The sequence below is a fragment of the Carcharhinus amblyrhynchos genome, chromosome 21 (assembly GCF_965287045.1).
Source record: "Carcharhinus amblyrhynchos chromosome 21, sCarAmb.v2.hapA, whole genome shotgun sequence".
NCBI classification, from domain to species: domain Eukaryota; kingdom Metazoa; phylum Chordata; class Chondrichthyes; order Carcharhiniformes; family Carcharhinidae; genus Carcharhinus; species Carcharhinus amblyrhynchos.
Genome location: NC_137344.1, coordinates 23,355,198 through 23,382,280, shown reverse-complemented (window position 1 = coordinate 23,382,280; position 27,083 = coordinate 23,355,198). Strand labels below are relative to the sequence as shown.

Genomic DNA, 27,083 nt, shown 5'->3' with positions numbered 1-27,083 from the left:
GTGTCATCTGCAAACTTACTAACCATGCCCCTATATTCTCTTCCAATGTTCTAACATTTTTTCCAAAAGAATAATCTTTGAAGAAAAAATAAATGTAACTAGTTGAACATGTCTTTTTTTGTAGCAATGCTTAAAGTATCAGCCTCAAAATATATTTCCATTGTCTACTTTTTTATAACTGATGAAATCTTTTGATAAGTGTAAAAAATATTCAATATGTTAAGTAAATGTCTCTATTAACCTGAGATTCACAATAAAGCCAAGCGTCAGGGACAGGGGAAACAAAGATAAAATGAATGTATTCAAACATCATGAACAAGGCATATCAGAAAAAAAACCTCACATAACAGCAAAATACTGTGTACAGAGAAACACACATATAAAACAATAACATTGTAGACAGATTTGGCATGGATTTGGCAAAATATTAACTTTAAACAGCTTAAACCACTAAAAGAATAGTACAAACATATTGATTTATAAAAACCAATGGAACTGAAAAATTCACACTTTAAATGATAATGAGAAAGAATAAAGCAATATTTAAGTCTACATTTCAGAGCAGGATTTCAACCACACAGCAGAAAATATCACAGCATGTGAATAGTACAGTGATACTTTTCAGAAAACCAGTTCAGACCTTTGGACTCAGCGGCAAAACGTAAAGCAAACATAGGCATAACAATGGGGCAGTTTTCTCCATAAACATTTGCAGGTTGACAAAAGTCAGATTTACCGCAAGAAGTTGAAATATTATATCGAAGAACATCCCTCAGTTTGGATCTAACATATTGACACATCTGTCTGTCATTCATTGCATGGACATACAACTAAAGTATGAAATTGTCTATTACTTCAGAATATTGATTTCTAAAATAATTCAATTTTCTTCATGATATTGAATTACATAGGATTAAAAACAATAGTGCCATTTCAGAAAGTTTAAGAAAATATATAGAAACACTTTTTTGTATAAAGATCACAAATATCATCAAAAAAAGGACTGGTTAACATTTGCAGTTGTCACTCCCCTTTGGCCATCTTTTGCATTCAGGGATTTTTTTAAAAAAACTTCTTGTTGGTAACATCAGGTTTGATGATGGAAGTTTGTGGGCGGCCAGAGAAAAATAAACTTTTATAATACCCTCCAGGTGAGACTAAAATTCATGTACCAAAGGTGAAAGAGCACTTATTAAAGAGAGAATGGTTTGGTTCTTTCTGCCACAAATGCAGAACCGAGATGAAAGAATAAACAATGAAATGTATTTGTGTTTGTCAAGGAATGAAACACTTCCTACTTCATATATTTGGACTAATTTTAACTGTGACCACCTGGTGTCATGCAGCACCAATGCCTGGTACTGGGTCACCCCAATTACCCTATAGTGGGGTCAGGGGAGGGTGGCTGGTTTGGTACATGCATCCCAATGCAAGATCTCAGCCTCAAAATGCCTTGGGTCTCTCAGCACCTATAACGGCAGGAGACACATGGGTTCTGGCCACCATCTGGCTATTTTGTGCCAAAACTTAAAAGCAGCCTCTCAGGTCATTGCACCAAACACTCATAGATTAGTCATTGCATTCACCAAAGGCAAGGTAAAAATTCCTTCAGTTACAATAGCTGTAATTCCTGCTAAAATCATGTGATTAATTCACTTCTTATTGTTAATATGCTTTCTCTAATCAAGAGTGTCAAATTGTTGCAACTGAAGACTAACTTAATGTTGCCATTATTAAAATCACCAAGGACTTTAGAGAAGTTCATTCTGTTGATTTAGACTGAAATGAGATGCATCTTAGATATAAAGGGGTAACTCACTTTGTCACCAGTTGCACTTGTCCTATAAGTTTTTTTAAAATTCTGTCAGATTCCAACACCATCACTATCTGCTGGATGTCCTTGATTTGCCAAAAATCTGAAATTCCTTCCCTAAACACCTTTACCTCTAACTCACTTTCCACTTTTAAGACACTTCTCAAAACTCACCTCTTTGACCAAGATTTTGGTCATCAATTCCAATATCTCCTAATGTGACGCAACATCATCGTTTGTTTTATAATGCCAAAATGAAGTACATTTATGTTAAAAGTTCAATTTGATACAAGTTGTTTCCCCTAAGACAAAACACGCAAACCCAAATACAGGATTTTGGTGACTTCTGACTCCCTCAAAGTCACTTGTATGGAGTAGAATTTTGATTAAAAAATAGTCTAACCATTCTATGTGCAACACCATTAGCAAACAAATTGTATTTTTAAAATTCTTAAATGTTCTCTCTGTCAGAATGCAGTTTAAGTAATATATTCAAAATTTAAAGGAAAGCTTTTTAAGATGCAGTGATGAATTTCAAAGCGCGCTGTATGCTGCCTCCAGAAGGTACTCGATTGAGATGATGACAACATAAATAGGTTTTTGGTTTAATTCTACATTCACCATATATTTCGTTTTAGTGATCTGTGCATGTCTTTAGGCAATGTTAAATATTTAATTTGAGGCTAATGCATGGCCATATAATGCATGAGATAAAATGCAGGATGTATGTTTACATTCTATGAAGACTGATTATTTTTCTATCAGATGCTTGGAACTGACTGAATCAAAACACTAGTCAGTGTGCATTGTTCTTTTACAACAAGCATAATTATGATTTCTCTTGCTTTTGTAAAGTAATTCTAGAATGACAATAAGATTCCATCATAAATCTCAAGAACAAAACATGAACTGTTAACAACCATCATCTGAACTTGAAGTCACTTCCAAAGTAATGTGTACCCTTTTCTGTATGTGTATACATTATAGATGGGAGGGTGGGAGAACTGAATAATGTGGCTGTTAATGGGTGGGATTTCTCGGTGGTGGGAAACAATGTGCCGTTTGTTGGTGGCCGGATTCTCCTGTCCTGCTGCTGTCAATGGGATTTCCCACAATAAGAACATAAAAACATAAGAAATAGGAGCAGGAGTAGGCCATCTAGCCCTTCGAGCCTGCCCCGCCATTCAATAAGATCATGGCTGATCTGTCGTGGCTCAGTTCCACTTTCCCGCCCTCTCCCCATAACCCTTAATTCCCTCGCTTATCAAAAACCCATCAACCTGCGTCTTAAAAATATTTAGCAAGGCAGCCTCCACCACTTCAACGGGCAGAGAATTCCAGAGATTCACCACCCTTTGAGTGAAGAAGTTCCTCCTCAACTCTGTTCTAAACCGCCCCCCTTTTATCTTGAGGCTGTGCCCTCTAGTCCCACTGTCCTTTCTGAGCGGGAAGAGCCTCTCCACCTCTATCCTAGCCATCCCATTCATCATCTTATATGTCTCAATGAGATCTCCCCTCATTCTTCTAAACTCTAACGAGTACAAGCCCAGTTTATTCAGCCTCTCCTCATAGTTCAACCCCCATTAAAGTCATTCCATGGTGCTGGAAAACCCATGGACATGGGTGCACTGCTGGTGAGACCAAAGACTCCCGCCACCAGCGAATGGTTGGAGAATCCCGCCCAATGTGACTCATCCTCTTGATGCATGACAGTATTCATATTAAAAATGGATCACTGTGACAATGGGCTGGACTGTCATCTTCAAGGTGGGTAGTGGGAGTCAGGAAAATTCCCACTCTGCTTGTCCACCTCAGGAGAAAGTGCCAGGGAAGATGGGGATTTGACTGTGGGGGTGTGGGTACACACTGCAGTCTGGCCTGCCAACCCAGGAAAAAGTTTGGAGGCAGCCACAGAATCTGCTGTGTGACAATCTGGGCTGTTTTAAAAGGCCCATTTTGATGCTTTGGAACTTTGTCCCAGTTATAATGAAAAAAGTAAGACCCTCTAGCCCTTATGCCTCACATCCCCTCACCTACCACATACACCCCATGCCCCACCTGTGCTACTTCATGTTCCCCATCCACCCCCATGCTAAGGGGTGTGCTTCATGCTAAGGTATGCTTCGCAACCATTCCCTGTGGCCCTCAGATACCATGCCAAGATATGACACCCACTTACTGCTTATGCCCCTCTTGTCAAGCAATGGCACTTATTCACCCCAGTACATTATATACTGATATTAGGAAATGTAAAAAAAGCTTAAATAAAAAGTAATTTGTTGGTAACTTTCCACTTTCTCAAAATAAACTTCCTTAAATGTACATGCCAATAAAATTGTCAATCTTCTACACCCTAAAAAGTATCAATAGCTGAAGTGGCAAGTGGTTTAAACTATCACATTTCAGGCTGAAAGTACAACACTCAAGATCAGACTGAACCACAGGAACAACATTGTTCGATCTGCCTTGTTAATCCTGAACACGTGCTATCTGACCTTCAAGCCCCAGGTCAGGTGACCTCATATGTAGTAAAGATTGTACCTTACAGTGCGTTGTCTCAGTATCATATAGTATCTAATAATTAAGTCCATAGACAGAGTCAGCTATCATTACATCCCTCCTTTATTCGATCAAAAACATGTCCATGATTCTCCTGCTTGGTGTATGTAGCTTAGACTCCATCTTAAAGTTTTGTGGTACTATACATTTGCTGGCCCTGAGAACATGCTTCTCATTTGTGCACAGTTTGTCTCATATAGCAATGTACATCATGAATAGGTAATTCTCTGTTTGATGTCATCCAATTCTGGATCTTTTTCTGACTCTCTTTCGAACTCTCTAATTATCACTTCTCTCGGTGTACCACGACCTGCCACAAAACACATTAATGATTCAACTGCCTCCTCCAGTGAGGATCTGTATGTTTGATCCTCCTCCAACAATCATGACAACAGGTCAGTGATGTTCATCTATCCAGCAACATGAATCATTGCTATAGTTTCGAAACCCATCTTTTGATCCTGCCTCATGGTTTGGATTTGGGAGAATAAATCATCTTTAATGGCTTGTGATCACTAATTCAAACTCAACGCTGAACAAGTCTGCATGGAATTTTTCATATGCCCACACCAATTCGAGGGAACTGCTTCTAATCAGAAGGCACGAGAATCTGCTGTGATATTTCATTGGTGCACTTTGATAATGGTATCCCAAATTTTGAGTCAAGTTTTCAAAGCTCTGAAGGCAGCTTTCTATTCTTCATCAAATCTGAAATGTTCATTCTTTCTGACCAACTTCCTCAATGGATCAGCCAGGATAACAAAGGTTGAAATATACCTTGCAAATAGTTCACAAGTCCCAGAAAACTTCCCATTTTGCTGGCATTTTGTGCTTCTCGTGCTCTGCTATTGCTTCTATCATTTCTTTGACTGGCTTTATTCTGCCATTTATGCCCAAGACCATTAGTTATGTCATACCCAAACAGGCACTTGTCTGCATTTAGCATGAGTCCTGCTGACTGCAACAATCAATATTAAATCTCAGCCTCTTGTAATGTTCCTTTATTGGCTCCCTGAATAATGATGCCAACTGAGATGTTGGCTGTTCCTTGGATCTTGTGTATCGCATTCTGGATTTTGTGTTGGTAAAGCTCTGGTGCCACATTAATGCCAAATAGCAATCTCTTATATTAGTAAAGTCCACAGTGAGTGACAACAATGATTGTGCTGTCACCTTCCTTGAATCAGGATGAAGCTCCAGCTGGTAGTATGCCCATTTTAAGTCTAATTTGGAAGTACCTCGTTTGTTGACAGCTCTTGAAAGTCTATGACCACAGTGGGAATCAGTTGAAAGTCTCTCAAAATTGTGTTGTTCACCTGTCACATATCAACACAGATACTGATGTCACCATTTGGTTTAGGCATAACCACAACAGGGCTCACTCATAGTGTCAGTCCTTCAACTTGCTCTATGATATCTTTATCTTTCAGTTTCTTGATCTTTGCCTCAACTTTCCTTCTCAAACCAAAAGATATTCTGCACACAGGCTGAGCTACAGGCTTTATGTTCTCATCAACGGTTAATCTCACTTGGTAGTTATGAAACTTCCCAATTCCTTGAAATACTTTTCGTTAAGCTTAACTTAGGGTTTAACAGAATTCACTTTCAGTCCTGTCAGTAGCACCCCAAGGCTTGGGCAATTTCTTTCTTCATAAGAGGCTCAATCACTATAATTCTGCCTCTGCATTCCAATTTCCAGCTCACATTTGCAATGAGGTATTCAACAATTTGAAGTGGAGTTTTAGATATGTATGAATAGGACTCTTTGACACATTCTTAGAGATGTGCACTTGATTCTTTTTGCCTTCAGTTCTTTCTACAGTGATGTATTGATGACATTACTGAGAATGCCTGGTTCAACAATAATGCTCACTTCAACACCACCAATAATCGCTCAAACTTTTGTGGTTGCATACATTGACAGAAAACATGAAACCATGATTGCTATTTGTGTTCTCACTCTTTGCATCTTCCAACTCATCTCACAGTTATGTTATTTTCATCCTTCTATCTTTTGCATGATTGTCTAGCTTCTTCTCTGTTCAGCCTTGCTTCTACACTTCTTGGTAAAATGGTCTTTGCCCCCACATTTTCTGCATATTTTTACCTTGGCAGACAGCAGGTATCTTTTACATAGTAACTGAATCTGCCACATCTGGAATACTCTCCCTCAGACTTTTACTGTTTACATTTACATAGATTCCATTGTGCTATTCAGTTAACCTTGATTTTTGTCATTCTACCAGTAGAGGTGGGACCCAACATCATTCTGCAAAATTGTCCAACCACTGCTTCCATTGCAGCAGCTATTTTCAAAGTATCATGCAACATTAAGTCACTTCCTCTTTCCAGCAGATTAGGCCTCAACTTATTCAACTTGCAATGTTGGGCTACCTGACCCATTATCTGGTTATTCAACTCCGTCACAGCAAAATTGCAACCATCCAGCATTTGCCTCAAATTGGTCACAAATTGGGCTATATTTCCCCTCTTTCTTTCTTATCTGATGAAAGTCATGCCTTTAGAATGTGGCATTTGGTGTACCATATAATGGCCACTCAAAGCTTTCACTGCACATTCATAATATGCCTTTTCTCCTGTGTCAGCCAACATCATGAAAATCTCCCTCAATCAATCAACCACATTATACAAAAATAAAGCCTGTTGCAGTGTTATCAATGTCACTGTTGCCCTATCCAAAAACAGACCACAACCGTCAATATATACTTGAGACACTTCCAGCCACAATTTCTATTTGATGCAGAAGGAATTGGCATTACCTGTTGGATCAAATGACTCAATTCCCTGGATTGCAGACATATCAGCTCCAGTAAATATCATGACACAATCATAAATATCTAGTTAACACAGTAAAAGGCCTGACAACACCAGGTTTAAGTATCCACATCATGACTTATCTTGGTTGCCAATGTCACATCTTAGACTGAAACAGCAGCACTTAAAGTCACATATTTAACTGTAAGAACAACATAATTTAATCTGAGATGCTGGCAAACTTCCTAACAGGTGCTATCTGATCGTCAACCCTCTGCTGTCATGTGACCACGTGTAGCATAGAGCGTATCTTACTGAGTATCGTATGGTATTTAATACTCAAGTCCACACATATAATCAGCTATCATCATGACATAAACCTCTTTACTGTGTGTAAATAAACATTGAGCAATTGAAGGAAAAGATCAAACTCCGAGTGCTGTCAATCAAACAATATTTTCCCTATGGCTCAGGTGTTTCAGTCCTCCAGTGGACTTCTAAGCTCTCAACTAAACTTCACTATGTATTTTTGGCTGAGAGCCCAGACATCCATAAGAATGCTGAAACACTCACCAAAGTCCCAGTGAAAACATTTCTTGATTGATGGCTCCAATTCTCTGATGTCTTCTTTCAATTTCACAATGTTTATTTGCATAAGATAAATAGTTCAATTGCTTAGTTTCATCCATTGATACTTTCAAGGGTCCGGATGATTTACACTCTTATTGCCTATAATAAAAAGGAGCTACTTTGAGAAAGTGAAAAGTTATCAGTGAATGACATTTTAAGTTTAATTTTATACATTCTATGTTAAGTATAGGGTTCATTGGTCTTATGTAGTATACAGTTGGTGCATGGACATGGAGGTGCCATAGTTTGGCATGAGGAGCCATTGGACATGTGTGTGGGCAGAAATTGGCATGAGGACATGAGACAGACCTTTTGGATTCACCTTTCAAAAGGTTCTTTCAATGTAGAATATAGTTCAGGACATCTCTCAGGTGAAATGGACAATAACTCTTTGAAAAGCTGGCCTGACTTCATGAAAATTATGGAGAATTAGGACATGCATATCCTCACAACAGAGCCAGCCAAGTCAAGAGTGCAGGTTGCGGGCTTGTGACCCAAAGCAGCTTTAAAGGCACTCTTGAAAATCAAAAACCCCTGGAATGGAGTCAGATAACCAGAATTGGGTCCCAGCATCATTTGCACCCCTCCATGAAAATCTAGCCCAAAATGTGGTATCATAATTTAATGACTGATTTTCCCACTTTAATGGGAATGAACAAAAGGAATACCTCAAATATAAATACTCTTTTTTCCCATCAATCTGGGGTTTTTCAAAATTGTGCAATAGCTCCATTGAAAGTGTGTTAACAATTATTCATGTATAAAGGCCATCAAAATCAACCAAATATGTACATTTTCCAGTTGGAGTAAAAGTAAGAACTAGTAACAGCAACACTGCTTGATTTTTCTGCTCCATGTCTTGGCACAGGGGTCATTTATAATGTCCCAACATCGCTCCACTTGAAACCAACTAACTCAGCAGACTCAGGATGGGATTTTTTTCCACTCCAATTTGTGTTGGGTGGGCTCAGTGATGGGAGTGGAAAATGTCATGAGAAGAATGCTTTGGCATAAATGCATGATGTGATTGTCCTCTCCCCTGTCAGTAATGGGGCACATTTCCCGATGTTTAATGTCAGTACGTTATTTGAATAAATTACCATGTAATTATCAGGTCCGTACACCAGGATCATTCCCCCCCACCACTGTCAAAAACTCCATTCACAACACTATGACAGCAGAACAGCATGAAGCCTGACTGGTCTCCAAAGGCATGCACCAGGTGAGCAGACATCCTAGGGGAACTCAGGTGAATGCAGGGGAGAGGGTCATGTCCAGTTACTGCCCAGGTAGTACCCAGGTAACCCCAGCACTCCCCTGGCACCCCTGCAGTGCCTGGGCACTCCAAGCACCATCTTGGAAGTGCCAGAGAGTGCCCAGGTATTGCCAGGGGTTATTTACGTAGTGCAACTGGTGCCTAGGTAATGCTGGGGATACTATCTGGGCAGTGACAGGGTGTCTGGGTAGTGCCAGGGAGTGGGGGGAGGAGGGGTTGCTCTAGGGTTTGATTGCTGAGCACTGGAAAAAAATGGCACCCCGATCCTCGTAACTCTAAGTTGCTGGGTGAATCAAAGGCTGACCCCTCAGTTGTATATTGTGGGATCTGATCCTTGAATCTTTTTTCCTAAATTCTGGATTATATGGTGAGTAGGCCGCCCTTGCCATTGCAGCTTTAATGCTGTTTTTGGCTTTAGTTTTTGCCAATTTCCAGGAAAATCTCAACCTCAGTATTTTCTTATTTGTTTGGATCATGAGCACATCATGGTCCACAGTTAAAAAAAACTTTGAGTCTCACGTTTCAAGTTTCAATTTTATTTTCATTCTGCATGGGAATCTATTTTCTGCAAGAAGTTGCTGCATTGCTATCAGTATTGAATAACTCCACTGGAATTCATGTACATTGACATCAAAATTATCAAGATACTTATCGGGAGGCAACTGAACTGGCAGAGTTCAGAGCCCACCCAAAACTAAGGTGATCATGAATTTCAACAGCTACATTGTCTCTGGTAGTTCCACTTCAAACTGCAAACATTCCCCACTACACGTATCTACCAATTAAGTCACTTGTGTTAAAAAGCATGCTTTATTTCTCCCGCTATCACTTGTGATAGATTCTGAGTTGAAAGCTGAGGTCGAAGGGGGTTTGCTCACTCCAAAGTGAGCAAAATATCTGATTAAATCTTTAGTATCATATTCAAAGTCAGAACTGTTGATATTTTACAGCTCTGAAGAACACTGTGCATTCAGGCATAATTCTGTGCATTACACACCAGAATTTCAATGATATAAATGCCTGTATTTTGCATTAAGTATTACTATGTCATAACAATTGGAATTGTTAGCCTCATAAATATACTTAATGACCTGATTTACTATGTCATAACAATTGGAATTGTTAGCCTCATAAATAATCAGGTTGCAACTTTAGTCATCCACAACGCACAATTAAACACAGAAATAAGGATACCCTGCTCTTACATAAACTTCACTACATCTGTATTTTGCTGAGAGATTCAGATTTGAAATAAATGAAACAGTATGGATTTGGTGCACTTATCTATTGGCTATCTACTAAATACACAAGAAAAAGTTTGAGCATTCAGGTGAAGTGATTTTTGCATTGTGTGATAAACCTTAATTACTGCAAACATCCTCTCTCAAATTAATTTTTAGAAATGGGGAGGGTAGGGGGAGGTGGGGAGAGGGCAATCTTATGAAAAAAATCCTAAACCCAGAATGAGAGTGAAAACAGGAAAGTTTCAGATTCATTTTTGGGTGAGTCCAAATGCCAAATCTTATGCACCTGGTGCATGAAGAAATGCTGAAAAACATTTCTCGCCTGTAATGGAGGGGGAGTGGCTTAAATTGTCAGAAAGTGATAGCAGCAGAGGGTGCCATTATATATGTGCAGGTCTGTGCTCTCACAGCAGAGACCTGCCATAGCCTCTGCTAGCTACAATCGGCCTCTGCGGCCTAAAATCAGCAGACTTCTCCCATGCTATTGCAGGGGCTCCACAGCCGATGGCAAGTCCACTGGGCCGGAACAATTGATCCCCACCCCCCCCCCCAACCGATCGCAATTGCAGTGACAACGGTATACCCACCCCCCCCCGCCCACTGATTACAAGTGTATATTATGTAGCAGTCCCCCCTTCTCTCTTCCAACTGATCGCTATGCATAGTATGCAGTGGTTCTCCCCCCTCACCATCCTGTTGGCCTGCCGTCAGTATGGCCTCACTCCAATAGGCCTAACCCACTGAGACCTCACCCCCTTGGCACTGCCTGGTGCCCAATGGGCAGTGCCAAAGTGCCTGGTGGTGCCCCCGACCTGCTGGGGGGGGGAGGCCTCAGTCATCTCCGATCTACCGGTAAGTCCATCACGTCTGGTCCCCGTTGGTGGAAATTACATTAATATGAAATTTAAATAATTTATTCAGCCTTGCACCAGAAATGGGCGCGAGGTTGATTGCACCGGATATCTGGTGCAGCTAAAATCGCAATGGACGAGAAATCAGGGGCAAATCTGATTTCTCAGTCCTCTCACAATCTTACCGGCATGCCCTGCCCATTGGCTGGTGGGGTGTAATAGTAAGATCGTTCCCATAGAGTGTTATTCTTTCAGATTTTAATGGCTGTTTAAAATGAAAAATAACTTATCTACTTTTTTTTGTTTCTCTTTTCATCCCCTAAACCCTTTCCCTCACTTTATTTTGCTTTCTAGACATGATTTTACATTGGATTAAACATTCTAATAATATATTTCCTTGTTTTGGCGCTGTATGTCTCATTCTTTTAAGGATTCTTCAATGTGATTGGTTGAAGAGACACCCAGCCACACATGTCCTTTGGAGAGCATTGTGTTGAACATGACTTCAAGCAACTAAATTGCTACTCAAAAGCCCACAACTAGTCTGTCAACATCTGTATTGGTTAAGAGTATGAATTGGTCATTTGCTGCTGACCACAAAATCTAGGCCATTGCTTGGTTAAGGGCTCATCTCACTATCTCCTGTTCAATCTAATTCAGTCCACCTAGCATGGAACATCTTCCTATCATCAGGATCTTTCTTTTACAATTCTATTTTTCTTTTGAAACAAAGTTGGCATTACTTAATTTCAATCTCTTAATTTATATTTCTCTATTATTATTTTCAGCCTTTGTGTATTCTTGAACTGTAGATCTGGCCCCTATCTAAGTTCTTCTATAAAAAATACAACTATGATTGCAAATCATTTTTGTGATCATTATGAAATAAAAACGCTAACAAATATATGCATCTGTGTATGGCTATATGTATGTTTACCTAAATATGCATTTTTGTGCCCAAATACTTTGTTGCTTCCTTACAAAGTCATGACAATTGTAACATCATGATTACTTTTAAAAATTCTGACAAATAAACTATAATTCTCCAGCATCTTGAAAGGATTAACTTTGAAGTTAAAAGATGCTATGTTCTTTTACCCAGATTACACAGCTTCCCTTTAACTCTATATTCTAAATTCTTGGTTACTACCAGGAACATCTGTCTCATCAATTATTCAGAAATATATTATTGCATTGACTCCATTAAACCTCAATTATTTTAGAAATGGTATTGTTTTCATGTAGATGGAGTCGTTGCTTCAGTCTGAAATATCCACTGCCACTAACTAATTACATACTGCAGACTTCTGTAACATTTCCAGCTTTGGTGTTGCCCTTACTGATTAGAGATATGTTTCCTGATACAGGTTCACATCTGAATTTTTACATTTAATTTGGGGATTGATGATGATCACACATAATGGAAAGGTGGTCCCCAAAGTAAGTTTCATAATTTATATTTATTTAATTATCCAGTATTGCAAACAGGAACAGAAAATACTTTATACGCTGCACTGATATAATCTACCATCTCCTTGTATAGTGTAAACTCTATCCCTATGTTATCTGTTTACAGAACCAAAATCAGCAGAACTCAGAAAAGATCCCCTTGGATCAGGACCACATCAAGATGGTTTCTGTAGGATATATTAAAACCATTATTTCATTTTCCTGTATTTTCTTTTAATAATAACCATCAATATTTGATACAAATGACTATACTCTGACCTGAAGGCCATAATCCACCCTCAAGTCACAAAATACCTTTCAAGAGAACACTGTTGGTATTTAAAGATATTAAATAATCCTCTGACATTACAATCAACTTCATTCTAAATTTGGAAGTGAATGGATATATAGCATCCACCTTTCTTATCTGATAAAAGGCATTTTAAGCTATCTAGCCAATATGGTCAGACTAAAATCACTGCTGTGCTGAATCATGTTTTTACAACTGCCTGTGAAATGAATAAAATGAAAAAGTAAAACTGATTTGAAAAAAAGACAATGGAAGGTCACAATGACATCTGGCCACAATATATTAGTTCTTGAAAGTTCATAGTATGATCTGTAGAAATTAAACTTGCTTTTCCCGAAGATTCAACTGTTTTCCTAGTCACATGAATTTGCTTTCAATTGAAATTTGCTAAGAGCTTCTGTGAAAAGCAGAATGGTGATTACCAGTGGCTCTCTCTGTTATGAAAAAGTTTGCTCAATGTAAAGTCGCCACAGTCCCAGATGACTGTAAGCCGTGACTGGTGGTAACTTAACCTGAGAGTCACGACACCTCAGACAAGGGGCAAGTTGAGAAGGTGGGGCCATCATTAATAACCTCAGCTTGTATAGGAATTGAACCACGCTGTTGGCATTACTCTATGTCACTAACCAGCTGTCCAGCCAACTAGGACTTTGACAAAGGCTCGTGTGGACTTGAAATGTCAGCTCTTTTCTCTCCTTACAGATGCTGCCAGGCCTGCTGAGATTTTCCAGCATTTTCTCTTTTGGTCCAGCCAACTATAGCTGTTTGCTACAGACACAAGAGTAATCCTACATACTATTCCTATCTTGTTGCTCATTGCTAGACCAATGTCCCCATTTTACTGAACATTGTTCTTCAAATCAGTGATAATGGCCCCATGTTGTGCTACTCTGCTGTTCTTTGCATCTAGGACAATAGCCTTGCATGACAGTACTATGTCATTCTTTGTATCTGCAGCAACTTCTCCATGCAAAGGAAATCAAATTGAATGGAGAAAGCATTATATAAGACTCTGCCCAAAGAAGTGGCATTGGCATGAGACTGATTACTGAACTTGACAAATTTTTGCCTAAATTATTCTTGAATTTACTAACACAGTAAGAGATTTGTCAGTCATGAAAAAATGTGCTTTTGACACTATTTTTGCAACCATTGTATGCTCAAATTTAGGGACTGAAGAAATGGGAAATAAAATGTCCACTAACTAAGGCCAAATGTTCTTCATTCATGCCATTAGAATAGCAAAATGTTTGCATTGGAAACAGGTATACTGTGTAAGAAACTCTATTGACAGTCTTCACCTATTAACTTCTACTGATGCGATATCTCATTGCCATTTTTCCTGCTTTAAACTCAAAAATGGATAACTTGCCTTACTTTTGAGAGAAAGCTGCAATTTTGTAAGGATCTAATAAGAAAATAAATTATATCGCAATGACTGTGACTTTACAAAGACATGGCCAATAATGTCTTGTGATTCATGCAAACAGTTGTTGTCTTTGTGAATGACAACTCACAAGTTAACAGACAAAGAAAAGGCAGACTTTTTCAAAGCTTCAGGTATGACTCTGAAGATTTGTCCAAAGAAAATATAAAAAAAATGTAAAACTTATCAACATTATAGTATTTGATAACAGGTAAATTATACAATCTTATTGAGGAGTCACATTGTAGCAGTCATGCAGCAGTAATAAAGTGAAAACTAGTCAATAAAAATAGTTGCAAATAGCCAGGATAGCAACTAAATTAAACCAGTTGCTTTTATACATAATAGGCACGTTGAAATTAACAACAGCCACCAGACTTTTTGACTTGACCAATTGGCTACTATGGTATCAGGTTATATTTTTCTCCCAATGTGTACAGACATACATGAGATTCATACATTTCTCAGCTGATCAGAATGTAAACCCATTGGGGTAGCATGACTAGTTCTAAGTTGCAACTGTCTGCCCCTCCATTTCTTTTGTAGTTGCTAGAGACCTCTTTCTCCTCAGACCATGACAGGATGTTATTTTTTCAATTGTGTTTTTTCCGTGAATAAAATCTGTGCAAGTTTGCAAGCAGCAGATCACTGATTGTCTTCCACACAATAACGCTTCAGAGCTAAGAAGGAAACACCTTTTAGCATTGTTTAAACAAAAGAAGAAAATCCTGCTAGTGGGGTTCTGGATCCTGGAGCAAGGCTGCTAGCAGGCCGATACACGGTGCCCGACTGGCTGGTGTTATTGGAGGGATGTTGGGGTGTGGGTGTAAGACTCCGCTTAGCTCGGTAGAGGCTGCCTTGCTGTGTGGCCTGAGGAACAGGGATGCTGCTATTTGAATTAGTGGAAGGTTGATGGTTATGACCTGGATCACCTGATTCACTCTCTGTGTAACTGTAGGCCTGAATTCTTGAGATGCCTTTCTGTTGCCGTCTCCATGAGTTGTAATATGTAGGATCACTTATGTAGTGATTAACAAAAGAATGTGTCTTCGGTCTGTTTTGATCGACTTCACAGTCGCTATCACTTCCCTGTTGAAGAAAAAAGATTGTCAATAGTTTAATGAAAAGTTTAATTTTTAATGTGACTGTGAAAAAAAGTTGTGACAGGTGCACAGTTCAGTTTTCAAAACATCTGTTGTTTCTAGTCATAAGCTACTGCAATTATGTCTGTCGAAGAAAAGAGATTAATACATTTTAAAAAATTAATAATCATCAATAACGGATGGCAATAATAAATTTATTGACAAGCATTTTTCTTTATATAAAGATTTGAGCAGTAAGACTGTGCATTAGTAGTGAGTGACCTTGCCTACCATGTTGACCTACATTAGCTCCTGCAAGCAATGTCTTCATTTTAATAGTCACATCCTCATTTTCAAATCCCTTCATAGTCTCAGCCCTCCTTATATGTAAGTTCTTCAAAGCTATGAGTTCAATGCAATCAATCATAATTAATTTCCTAATTCATACTTCTAAAAAGAATTTTATTGCAACAACTTTGACCTCATTGAGAATTTTCCTGAAGAATATGCAGCAGACTAGGTTTCATCAAAAGCTGATTTTCCTCCTTTTCAAATTACACTTGGCATCTGTATTTCATAAACCTTGTACTATAGCTTAAGTCCTCTGAAAATTAGCTCCAGCCTTGCATGCAACTGAAACATTCAGCAGCACGCATCATGCATGCGTACTGTTAGGGTATCAGATCTGACACCCTAAGGTATACTATGAAGCAGACTAGGCCGCAACGATTTTCTATTTTTGCATCAGTGTGAATATAAGATGTTTCATTACAGGTGCGATTCTACTGATACAGTGGGAAGCTTTTGTCAAAGCAAACTTTATTTAACAATACAGTTTAATTATCACAAATTAATTAGCTTAACTTTTAGCAATTGAACAATACTTAAGCATGACAAAATACAATTCTTAACTGCTAACCTACCGCTATGAGTTCCAATGCAGCAAAATTTAATTCATAGAACTCTCACCACTTTTACAGATGCACCATAGAAAGCATTATTTCTGGTTGTATCACAGCTTGGCATGGCTCCTGCTCTACCCAAAACAGCAAGAAACTACAAAGGGTCGTAAATGAAGTCCAGTCCATTACTTAAATCAACTTCCTGTTCATTGACTCTGTCTACACTTCTCACTGCCTTGAAAAAACAGTCAGCATAATTAAGGACCCCAAGCACCCCAAACATACTGTTTTCCACCTTAAGTTACATAAGTCTGAGAACATGTACCAATTGACTCAAGAACAGCTTTTTCTTTGCTGCCATCAGACTTTTGAATGGACATACCTTGCATTAAGTTGATCTTTCTCTCTGCACCCTAGCTATGACTGTACTGCTACATTCTGCACTCTCTCCTTCTCTATGAATGGTATGCTTTGTCCGTATAATGCGCAAGAAACAATACTTTTCACTGTACACCAATACATGTGACAATAATAAATCAAATCAAATCGAAACCTGTCTTTAAAGTTAGTCAGCAAAACACAGGCATATTTGCTTATCTTAGGTCACAAAACACCTCTGAAAAGAGAGACGGACAACCTGTTTCTTCTGGCAACCCAGGCAGCAATTGCTTGTATTTTAAAATGAAACTGAAACACTTTCTTTCATGCAAGCTTAGATCCTCCCATTAAGCACATGATTCTGACCCTATGGGTGGGGGGGTGACATATCAGGGGTTATGAGAGGGAGGCATGTCAGCGGTCATGAAGGGCAACTCATTGGGAGGGCCTAATGCCAGCGATCCATATCGGGGAGAGGCTGCGAAATCATGCCATTGATGAGAGGTGGATCCCAATGTCCATGGGGAGCAAGGGAAGGGGTCTGTCAGTGAACTGTGAGATTGGGCTGCCCATCCAAAACAGCGCCCGACTGCTCTGCCATAGGGCTTACCCTTGTGTTTAGGCTCCACCTCTCCCAGAACTGCTTGCTACTTACCAATCTCCCAAAAAATGACCAAGTGTGGGATGATTGTGGTCCGAATCACGCCAGTCTGTATGGTGTAGATCACACTGGCTTCCTTGTCGTTATGACAATTAGGGCATGATCTTACTGGCTTACCATGCCAGTCATTCAGCCACAAGCTGGTAAGATTGTGTGCAGAGTAAAAATTTGGGGTCATGCCTGTTTTCATGCTGTGCGCAGAGTTACTGGCACTGTTTTGCCAGTGGAAAGCTGATTTCCATATCAATGACATGCTAAACATGTCATTAACACATCCTGCATGGCATCTTCGAGTCTCACCAAAACTTACTTCCTCACCAGTCAGGCCTCACGACAATGAGAATCACAGCTGGTCTCTGAGTGATGGCCTCGCTGGGTGATTGGAGGTTTGTCAGGGGCATGGATTGGCCAGGATCCTGGCATTGCCCACTAGGCACCATAGCTGTGCGAGGGGCAGTGCCAAGGGGGTAGGGCCTGTGTGGGGATGGGGCTATAACAGAAAGACCAGGAGGGAGCTCAGTAGGTGGGTGGGAAGGGGAGGAGCTTTGCAGGGAAGGGGGAGGCGCTGTAGATCAGAGGTTACCGAAAGGGTGGGGGGGGGAGTTAGGCGTGGCAGGGTGATCGGGAGGGGGTATGCAAGGGGGTTGATCAGCAGGAACTTATGCAAGGGGGGGAAACTGCCTTAGGGGGTCATTAGCGGATGGAGATAATTGGTAGAAGGGGGGGAGATGGCTAAGGGTGTTGGGGGGGTTCTCACCAGTTTTGGGAGCAGAAGCTCGCCAGGGAAGCTGTCTTCAGATTGCTCGGGACACCATTGCACAGATGTCCCAATCCCCCAGTGAACTGGGAGATCTCCTGCCACCCCTTGGTGGGCCGTGGAGGGGGCCATGATGGGGGACTGATTGGGAGCTTGTGACCCGTGTTCCCATGGGAGGGTGGTTATGCTGCCATCAATGATGTGTGGGGACGGCAATGTCTGTCGGGAACTATGGGAAGTCTCCCAATGCACTGAAAGACTGGCACCCTGAGCCATGTGAAGATGGCTCCACTGGTGAGCTAAGGCTTCATGACCCCCTCCCCCAAACTGTTGAGAATTGCACCTCTATGCAAAAAATTGTTGGTTTCATAAAGATTGAATTTTCAAACGCGCCCAAAAAACAGGTCTGAAACTCATCTGTTTTCATGCTCATTCGGCACTTAGAATTTTTTTTGTCAGATCGAAATTCTTTCTAATTTTTTGGGAAAATTGTGGCCATGAAATAAATATGTTTCTAAAGGGCACAGTATCATCACAGTATTCACACGCTGTTACACTCATGCATGTTTTTCAATGGGTTCATTCCTTCCTGGTCATTTTGATTACTCATTTGTGCCTCTTCTATGCCTAACCACTGTTAGATTGAGAACAGAAAATAAATTTATAGGAGAATTGTTTTTTCAATTTTGGTGCTGTTTCATTTAACTTTTATGATGCTGGGTAGAAACTACTGTTGGGGATATTACTTCTGTAAATTAATAATGTTTTCATACTTCAAGGGTATCACTCACCTTTATGTCAGGCCTGGTTTCAAACTACACTTCACTACAGTATGAGAGATTGTTGTACATTTTGGTCTCTATCTAATAGAGACGTTAAATTAAGGTTCTTTGTGCTTGTTCAAATGGATCCGTGGCATAATTCAAGAAGAAACAGATGAATTCTTCTGGTGATCTGGCCAGTATTCCTCTCTCAACAAACACTATCAAAGCTGAGTAACTGGTCATTTATCTCGATGCTCTGCATGAGACATTGTTGTGCATAACCTGTCTGCCACGTCTACTTACCTACCAATATTGATTATGCATCAAAAGTAATTTGTTGGCTACTCTGCATTCAGAATATGTGAAAGGCACTAAATAAAATCAAGTAATTTCTTCCTTTTATTGATTTTTGTTATTTTAGCGGAGGCATCAACCTATTTATTCTAATGAAGGCATTAATATTGCTTATTTGAAGGGGTTATTTCTTCTGTTCAGAAAGTGGAAGCAAGGGACATAATTTTTATGGCTCGCTACGCTAGTCGACCACATAAGGCTTTTATTGCGGGCACAAAGCCGATTTAAATATTAATGACTGTCATTAATGTGCTCAGTATGGCCATTTCCAACAAACCTGGATGAATACTCCCTTGCAGCAAGACTTCTTGCTGACCAGGTCCCCACTAACAGGAACCATGTATGTTGGGCCGAATGGCTTCCTTCAGCACTGTAGGGATTCTATGATTCTAAACCTCTTGTGAACACTAGCAGAAACATTTTATGCAATATATGAATAATGTGCGATGTGATACAGCAGTTAAGCAGGACAGTCAAAAAGCAGCATATGCCTTGCCTGAGGCCAAGCAGCTGTTTTTGTTGAACAAGAATAGTAGAAATCTGACCTGATTGTATAAAACATTAGTTTAATTTTTTCTGTTACAATACCACTGAATTTGCTTCGAGAACTAAATGAAATCATTATTTTCCTTTCTGATTACCCTCACATCGTTGGTGTTTCTTTCAATGCATTCTTCTTTCTAGTTAAAAGGGGCTCAGTTATTCAGTAATACAACAGGGTCTCTGACTTTCAACAAGATAGCTTCAGATTCTACTCCCAGGGACAGGGAAACTGATAAAATAAACACGAACTGTTTTCCACCTCTCCAGGGCAACTCCTACCAATTGGTAACATAATAATAATGGCACCTTGTGTGGCTGAGTCTAAACTAAGCCACACAACTTAGCTCTCTTAACTGCATGGAATTACCTAAAAAAAAATCAAAGGAGGATCATCTTATTGGTAAAATGCATGTGAATTGTAGTTCAATGGATTTTTATTATTTCCTTGTAGATCTACAATTGATGGGCATAAATTTATACATAGTCTTATCCATCCTTAGCACATCATTGGCATATTTCCGCAGATGCATGCTCACAAAAATCAGGTTGGTAATTATTCTTCTTTCATTGAGTAGGTAACAGCAAGCATAAACTTGCAATCTTTACAGCACACTATTCAATGAGACAATCTTTATGAGCTTTTTCTCTACACTCTCTTTTCTACCTCTTCCAAAAGCCGGACATGAAGGTTATGGACTGTTCGTAGGTTCTGACACTCATCTAGTACTTAAAGTTGTTATTCACCATTTGTAATTCCTGACATTCAAGGGCTGACCTTAATTTCCTTGGAAAGGAAATCATTTAGCCCTCGACAGTAAGTCCTGGAACAATTTAAATTCCAGGCCTTGTGTGCATGGTCCTTCTCAGTCTGTCATCAGGAAGTGCTCTGCAGTAAGGGTTGGCTGGTTGCTAGCCTGCAGTGGTACTCTGCAGCATCAGGGAGCCAATCAACTATCGCCAGCATTTTTGTAAGTGACTGGAAAGGGGTGTTAGGAGGCCACTGCTACTGGGGACGATGAAGCAAGCCTGCGACAAGCAAGTCCCGAAGTTTCCACCTGCATGCTTACCTTCAGTGACTGGTGCACAAGGATGCTGCACAGTTCCGTCTCCCAATATACAGCCATTCAGGTAGTAATCTGCCTTCTTGTTTTTGCTTCCAAAGTGAGTAACTTCACATTTATCCAAATTATACTGCACCTGCCATTGATTTGCCCACTCATCCAACCTGCCCAAATCATTCTGAGGGATCTCTGCATCCGCATCACAGTTCATCCTCCAACCCAACTTGGTATCATCTGCAAACTTTGAGATGTCACATTTTGTTTCCTCATCCAAATCATTAATGTATATTGTGAATAGCTAGGGTCCCCTGTGGCACCCCACTAGTTCCTGCCTGCCAATTTGAAAAGCACCAATTAAATCCTATTCTTTGTTGCCTCTCTGCCAATCAGTTTTCTATCCATCTCAGTACACTTACTCCAATCCCATGTGCTTTAATCTTGCACGATAATCTCTTGTGTGGGCCTTTGTCAAACAATCATAGAATCCCTACAGTGCAGGAGGAGGCCATTCGGTCCATTGAGTCTGCATCGACCAAAATCCCACCCAGGACCTAGTCCTGTAACCCCACATATTTTCCTTAGCTAATCTCTCTGACACTAGGGTCAATTTAGCATAGCCAATACACCTAATCCACACATCTTTGGACTGTGGGAGGAAACTGGAGCACCTGGAGGAAACCCAGGCAGAAATGGGGAGAATGTGCAAACTCCACACAGACAGTGACCTGAGGCCCTGATCCCTGGTGCTGTGAGGCAGCAGTGCTAACCACTGTGATGCTTTCTGAAAGTCCAAATATACCTCATCTATTAGTTTCCCCTTGTCAACTGTACTAGTTACATCTTCAAAGAATTCCAACAGATTTGTCAAGTATGATTTCCCCTTCATAAATCCATGATGAGTCAGTCTGATACTACCATTGCTTTCTAAATGCTCAGCTATAAACTCCTTAATAATGGATTTGAGAATTTTCACCACCACCGACATTAAGCTTACTGGTTTATAATTCTGTTTTCTCTCTACCTCCCTTTTTGAATATTGGAGTGACATTCACAACCTCCAATCTGCAGGGACTGTTCCAGAGTCTATAGAACCCTGGAAGATGACATTCACTTTTTAGTTCCAGTTTCCAAAGTTCAAAAACTCTTTCCTTTTTCCCTTTCCTCAGCTTTTAATTGCAATTCAAACTATTTCATTTCTTTTTCAAACTTTTTTTCTTTGTTTCACGGTGACTGTCAGTCTCTGTCTCTCTTTTGCTTCTAATTTAAGCTGTTCCAATTGTCACTGAATTTTAGCCAATTGCAATGCTTCTGACTTTGTTTCTGTCAATTTTAAATATTCAGCTAGCACTGCAAATCCTCTCTCAAGTCAACTGCAATTTGTTTGTCTATTTCAAAAGCTTTTTTTGGAAATCACTCCAGGTGACTTCTTACGCATCCAGGAAAACTTTAGCCACTTGAAGAGTCATTATTCCACAAGGCACTCCCTACTTAAGCAAACCGAATGCAACACCTGAAAAGAAAACATCAATATTCAATACCCACTGTCTTTGAGTTTAATTATCCTAAACCAAACAAGAAATTATAGTTTTTAATCCTGCAACATCACTCAATTTGTGTTAGAGTACCAGAGCAGAAACCCCAAAGTATGTTATGAACTCCGACTAGGCCCCAACAGTTTTTGCTATTTTGGTACTAGCGAGGGGATAAGGTGTTTTACTCCAGATGTGATTCTATTGACACACTAGGAAGCTTTTGTCAGACAAACTTTATTTAACAATATAGTTTAAATATAACGAATAAGTTAACTTAACTTTTACCAGTTGAAATATTTAACCATAACAAGATACAATATAGGGTGGCATGGTAGCACAGTGGTTAGCACTGCTGCTTCACAACTCCAGGGACCTGTGTTCGATTCCCAGCTTGGGTCACTGTGTGGAGTTTGCACATTCTCCTTGTGTTTACGTGGATTTCCTCTGGGTGCTCCAGTTTCATCCCACGGTCAAAAAATGTGCAGGTTAGGTTGATTGGCCATGCTAAAAATTGCCCTTATTGTCCTGAGATGCGTAGGTTAGAGGGATTTTTGGGTAAATATGTAGGGATATGGGGGTAGGGCCTGGGTGGGATTGTGGTCGGTACAGACTTGATGGGCCAAATGGCCTCTTTCTATACTCTAAGAATTCTATGATTCTATAATTCTTAAATGCTAACCTATGTCTATAGTGCCAATTCAAGCAACCAGGGAGAGATCAACTATGATTTACTGTAGTACAATATCTACTAGATGGCATGCTGCAGTGAAACCTACAACATAAAAAGTTTCACTTATTTGAAGAATGGTCAAGCATGAAATCCTGCCACTGTTCCAATTCTGCTCCCAATTTTATCTTTCCAATGACTCCTGCTGTTTGTTCCAATTTTATCTCAATATCAGGCACTGGTCAAATTGCAGCCAGAGCATCATTCCATCAAACCACAAAGCTTAAACTGGTGACAGCATACCAAACTGCAAAGAAAAAGCTAATAGTTCAGCGATTATCAGGAAAATCAATACATTTCTTGGAAAATGTATTATGTTTGACCAAATACCTTATGGTTGCTGGTGAACTATGCAACAACCATTTAAATGTATACAGCCATAGATAAGACTGACATTCTTTTCATTTTAAACCATGGAAACACTCCACTAACATCATGTGAATCTTAATGTAACTTATTAAATAACTCAATTCAAAAGATAGTAGACAAAGCCAATTTAAACTATGTAGCAGACACATGAGATGTGATCCAAACTGAATGCACATTTTTATCAGTCACAGTGTCCATGTCTCTCAGCCAGTGTATGCACTTTCCACTCAAACTAAACTACAACTCCTTTGCTCCCTCCAATGATAGGAGTGTCACTTTGTTGTGCTATGTTGTCATGAGTTTTTACTGTAGTCTTAGGGTAGAACACATAACTGGTATATTCACAAAACCACAGCTATAAAGTGCCTGTAATGTAGCAAAATATCCGAAGTTCCTTCGTAGAATCATAGAGGTATGCAACACAGAAAAACACTCAGAAACATTCTGCACTCTCTTCTTTCCTTCTCCATCTACGATATGCCCTGTCTGTATAATGCACAAGAAACAATACTTTTCACTGTGTACAGATACATGTGACTATACACTGTATACTGATACACGGTACAGTGGTTAGCACTGCTGCTTCACAGCTCCAGGGTCCTGGGTTCGATTCTTGGCTCAGTTCCTCCGGGTACTCCGGTTTCTCCCCACAGTCCAAAGATGTGTGGGTTAGGTTGATTAGCCATGCTAAGAATTTGCCCCTTAGGGTCCAGGGTACCGGGGGTTAGAGGGATTAGTGGGTATAATATGTAGGGATATGGGGGTAGGGCCTGGGTGGGATTGTGTTTGGTGCGACTTGATGGGCCAAAGGGCCTCTTTCTGCACTATAGGGTTCTATAAATCAAATCAAATCTGTCCTTTTTAGACCCCGCTTGCCGATACTGAAATTGATTTTCATTTGGTTAATCTATTATATCTCTTTCTACTATTATGCATCCATGTACACTGTTCACAATGCTATTTATCTTTGTGTTTTCAGCATACTTGCATATGTGACTGACTAACCCATCACCTAAATCGTTAATAATTATAGTTGCAACACCAACACAGATTCCTGTTGAATGCCAATGGTCACATTCTGCTAATTAGAATATCTACCCTTTATTCCTCTGTCTTTGCAACTCAGCCAATATCTAATTAACAATTAAAGTCAATGATTTCTACTCAATTCCATTAGCCTCAACTTGAGCTAACAAGGTCTTATGAGGCACTTTATCAAAATCCTGCTGAAAGTCCATATAAGCAATATGGGCAGCACGGTGGCACAGTGGTTAGCACTGTTGCCTCACAGCACTAGAGACCCGGATTTGATTCCTGGTTTGGGTCATTATCTGTGCAAAGTCTGCATGTTCTCCCCGTGTGTCTGAAAGATATGCTAATTAGATGCATTGGCCATACTAAATTCTCCCTCAGTGTACCCGAACAAGCGCTGGAGTGTGGTGACTAGGTAACTTTTACAGTAACTTCATTGCAGTGTTATTGTAAGACTATTTGTGATGCTAATAAAATAAGTATCTGTGGACATTCCACTGTCCACGACTACTTCAAAAAGTAGGATTATTGTAATCAGGTATGGCCTACTCTTTACAATTCCATGCAGACTCTCTCTGATCAGCTGAAAATGTTCACAGCTTTCAGTGACTCTATCCTTAATTATGGACTTCAATAATTCTATAGACGTTAGGTTAATCTCACCATTCTTAAATTGCAAAGTGATGTGCAATTTTCTAATCTAAAGATCCTCCAGAATTTACTTCCTTGAAAACTCTGGGATGAAAACCATGTAAACCATGAAAACCTAAATTTTGACACCTTTTAGTGCCATATTTTCTATTGCTGTTAAGTTGTTTGTGTTACTTTTGATGGGTCCACATCACAATTCAATTTACTTTAAAATCTTTTGGCATTACATACATGTTACGTTACCTCTCCTACATATGCATCTTTTGTCTATTCTACAGTGTAAAACAACTAAACAAAAAATACTTCCATCAATTAAGAGTTGCTTTGTTGTTCTGCCGAAGTTCAACACAAAAACTAATTGTTTCCTGTTTGTTGACTTTTTGGGTATGCTGCCAATGGCTTCAGAGAAGGATTGCGTTACCACAAGAACATAGTCCAACACAATGCAGAGCTATTACCTTACACAAACTTTCGACCGAAATAAGATCTATCTGCATTCTCTAGAGACTTTTACTGGACCTTATGTTTGACATAAAATAGCTAAGTCCTTTGGAAGTGAATTACTGAAGCTCTTGTAGTTGTTTTTGCCCTTAAACAAAACTGCAGTTGTACAACTATATTTCCTGCTAAATTATACAGGTTACAACATGACAACACCTACTTTTTAGATCTAATGAATAATTTACAGGTAATTGTTTTCTAAATATTCATAAACAAATGTTAGCCAATTACTTTCACAATAACATTGGACAATTTAAGTTTGACTTAATGGTAGGAACCTTGGGCAGGATTCTTGCATGATATGGGGGTGGAAACATGGGCAGGTGAGTAATTTTGCATTGCCAGCTAGTATACTCATTTACTAATGCTGTTTTGATAGTCAACAAGTTTGCTCACAGGAACTGGTAAATACCCGATTTGGATCAATGTCCAATTAAGCTTGTTAATGAATTTAAGGGCCAGGAAAGGCATGTGATCCAAGCTAATTCTGGACAATTCAAGTCAAAGGAGGTGTCATGACACTGAGTAGCCAGTCATGAGGTGGACTTACAAAAGGGTGCACAGCTGAGAAGGACATCATTTGAGCAGATTTAACAGAGCAAGTGATCCTTGTGCACTTGGACAATTGAACATAGAACATTACAGCGCAGTACAGGCCCTTTGGCCCTCGATGTTGTGCCGACCAGTGGAACCAATCTAATGACCCTCTAACCTAAACTATTCCAATGTTATCCATATGCCTATCCACTGACCATTTGAATGCCCCTAAAGTTGGCGAGTCCACATCTGCTGCAGGCAGGGCATTCCACGACCTTACTACCCTCTGAGTAAAGAACCTACCTCTGACATCGGTCCTATAATTACCACCCCTTAATTTAAAGCTATGTCCCCTTGTGTTAGCCATCACCATCCGAGGTAAAAGGCTCTCACTGTCCACCCTATCCAATCCTTTGATCATCTTGTATGCCTCAATCAGGTCACCTCGTAACCTTCTTCTCTCCAATGAAAATAACCTCAAGTCCCTCAGCCTTTCCTCATAAGACCTTCCCACCATACCAGGCAACATCCTGGTAAACCTCCTCTGCACCCTTTCCAATGCCTCCACATCTTTCTTATATTGCGGCAACCAGAACTGTATGCAATACTCCAAGTGCGGCCACACCAGAGTTTTGTACAGTTGTAACATGACCTCACGGCTCCGAAATTCAATCCCTCTACCAATAAAAGCTAACACACCGTATGCCTTCTTAACAACCTTATCAACCTGGGTGCCAACTTTCAGGGATCTATGCACATGTACCCCGAGATCTCTCTGCTCGTCAACACTACTAAGAGTCCTTCCATTAGCCCTATATTCTGTACTCCTGTTATTCTTACCAAAGTGAATCACCTCACACTTTTCTGTATTGAACTCCATTTGCCACCTCTCAGCCCAG

General features: G+C 39.8%; 1 protein-coding gene across 3 annotated transcripts in view; it reads right to left on the bottom strand.

Annotated features, from left to right (window-relative positions):
* sdk2b (sidekick cell adhesion molecule 2b) overlaps positions 1 to 27,083 on the bottom strand; it is a 966,819-nt gene that overhangs the window by 45,790 nt on the left and 893,946 nt on the right. For 2 of the 3 annotated variants that reach the window (XM_080208815.1, XM_080208816.1), the window contains one exon: positions 10,935 to 15,422. In XM_080208815.1, the coding sequence (XP_080064941.1) occupies positions 15,042 to 15,422 (381 nt within the window). In that variant the 3' untranslated portion in view covers positions 10,935 to 15,041. Of the gene's footprint in view, positions 1 to 10,934; positions 15,423 to 27,083 lie in introns of those variants that run through there. The other variant, XM_080208817.1, reaches the window with a different exon arrangement.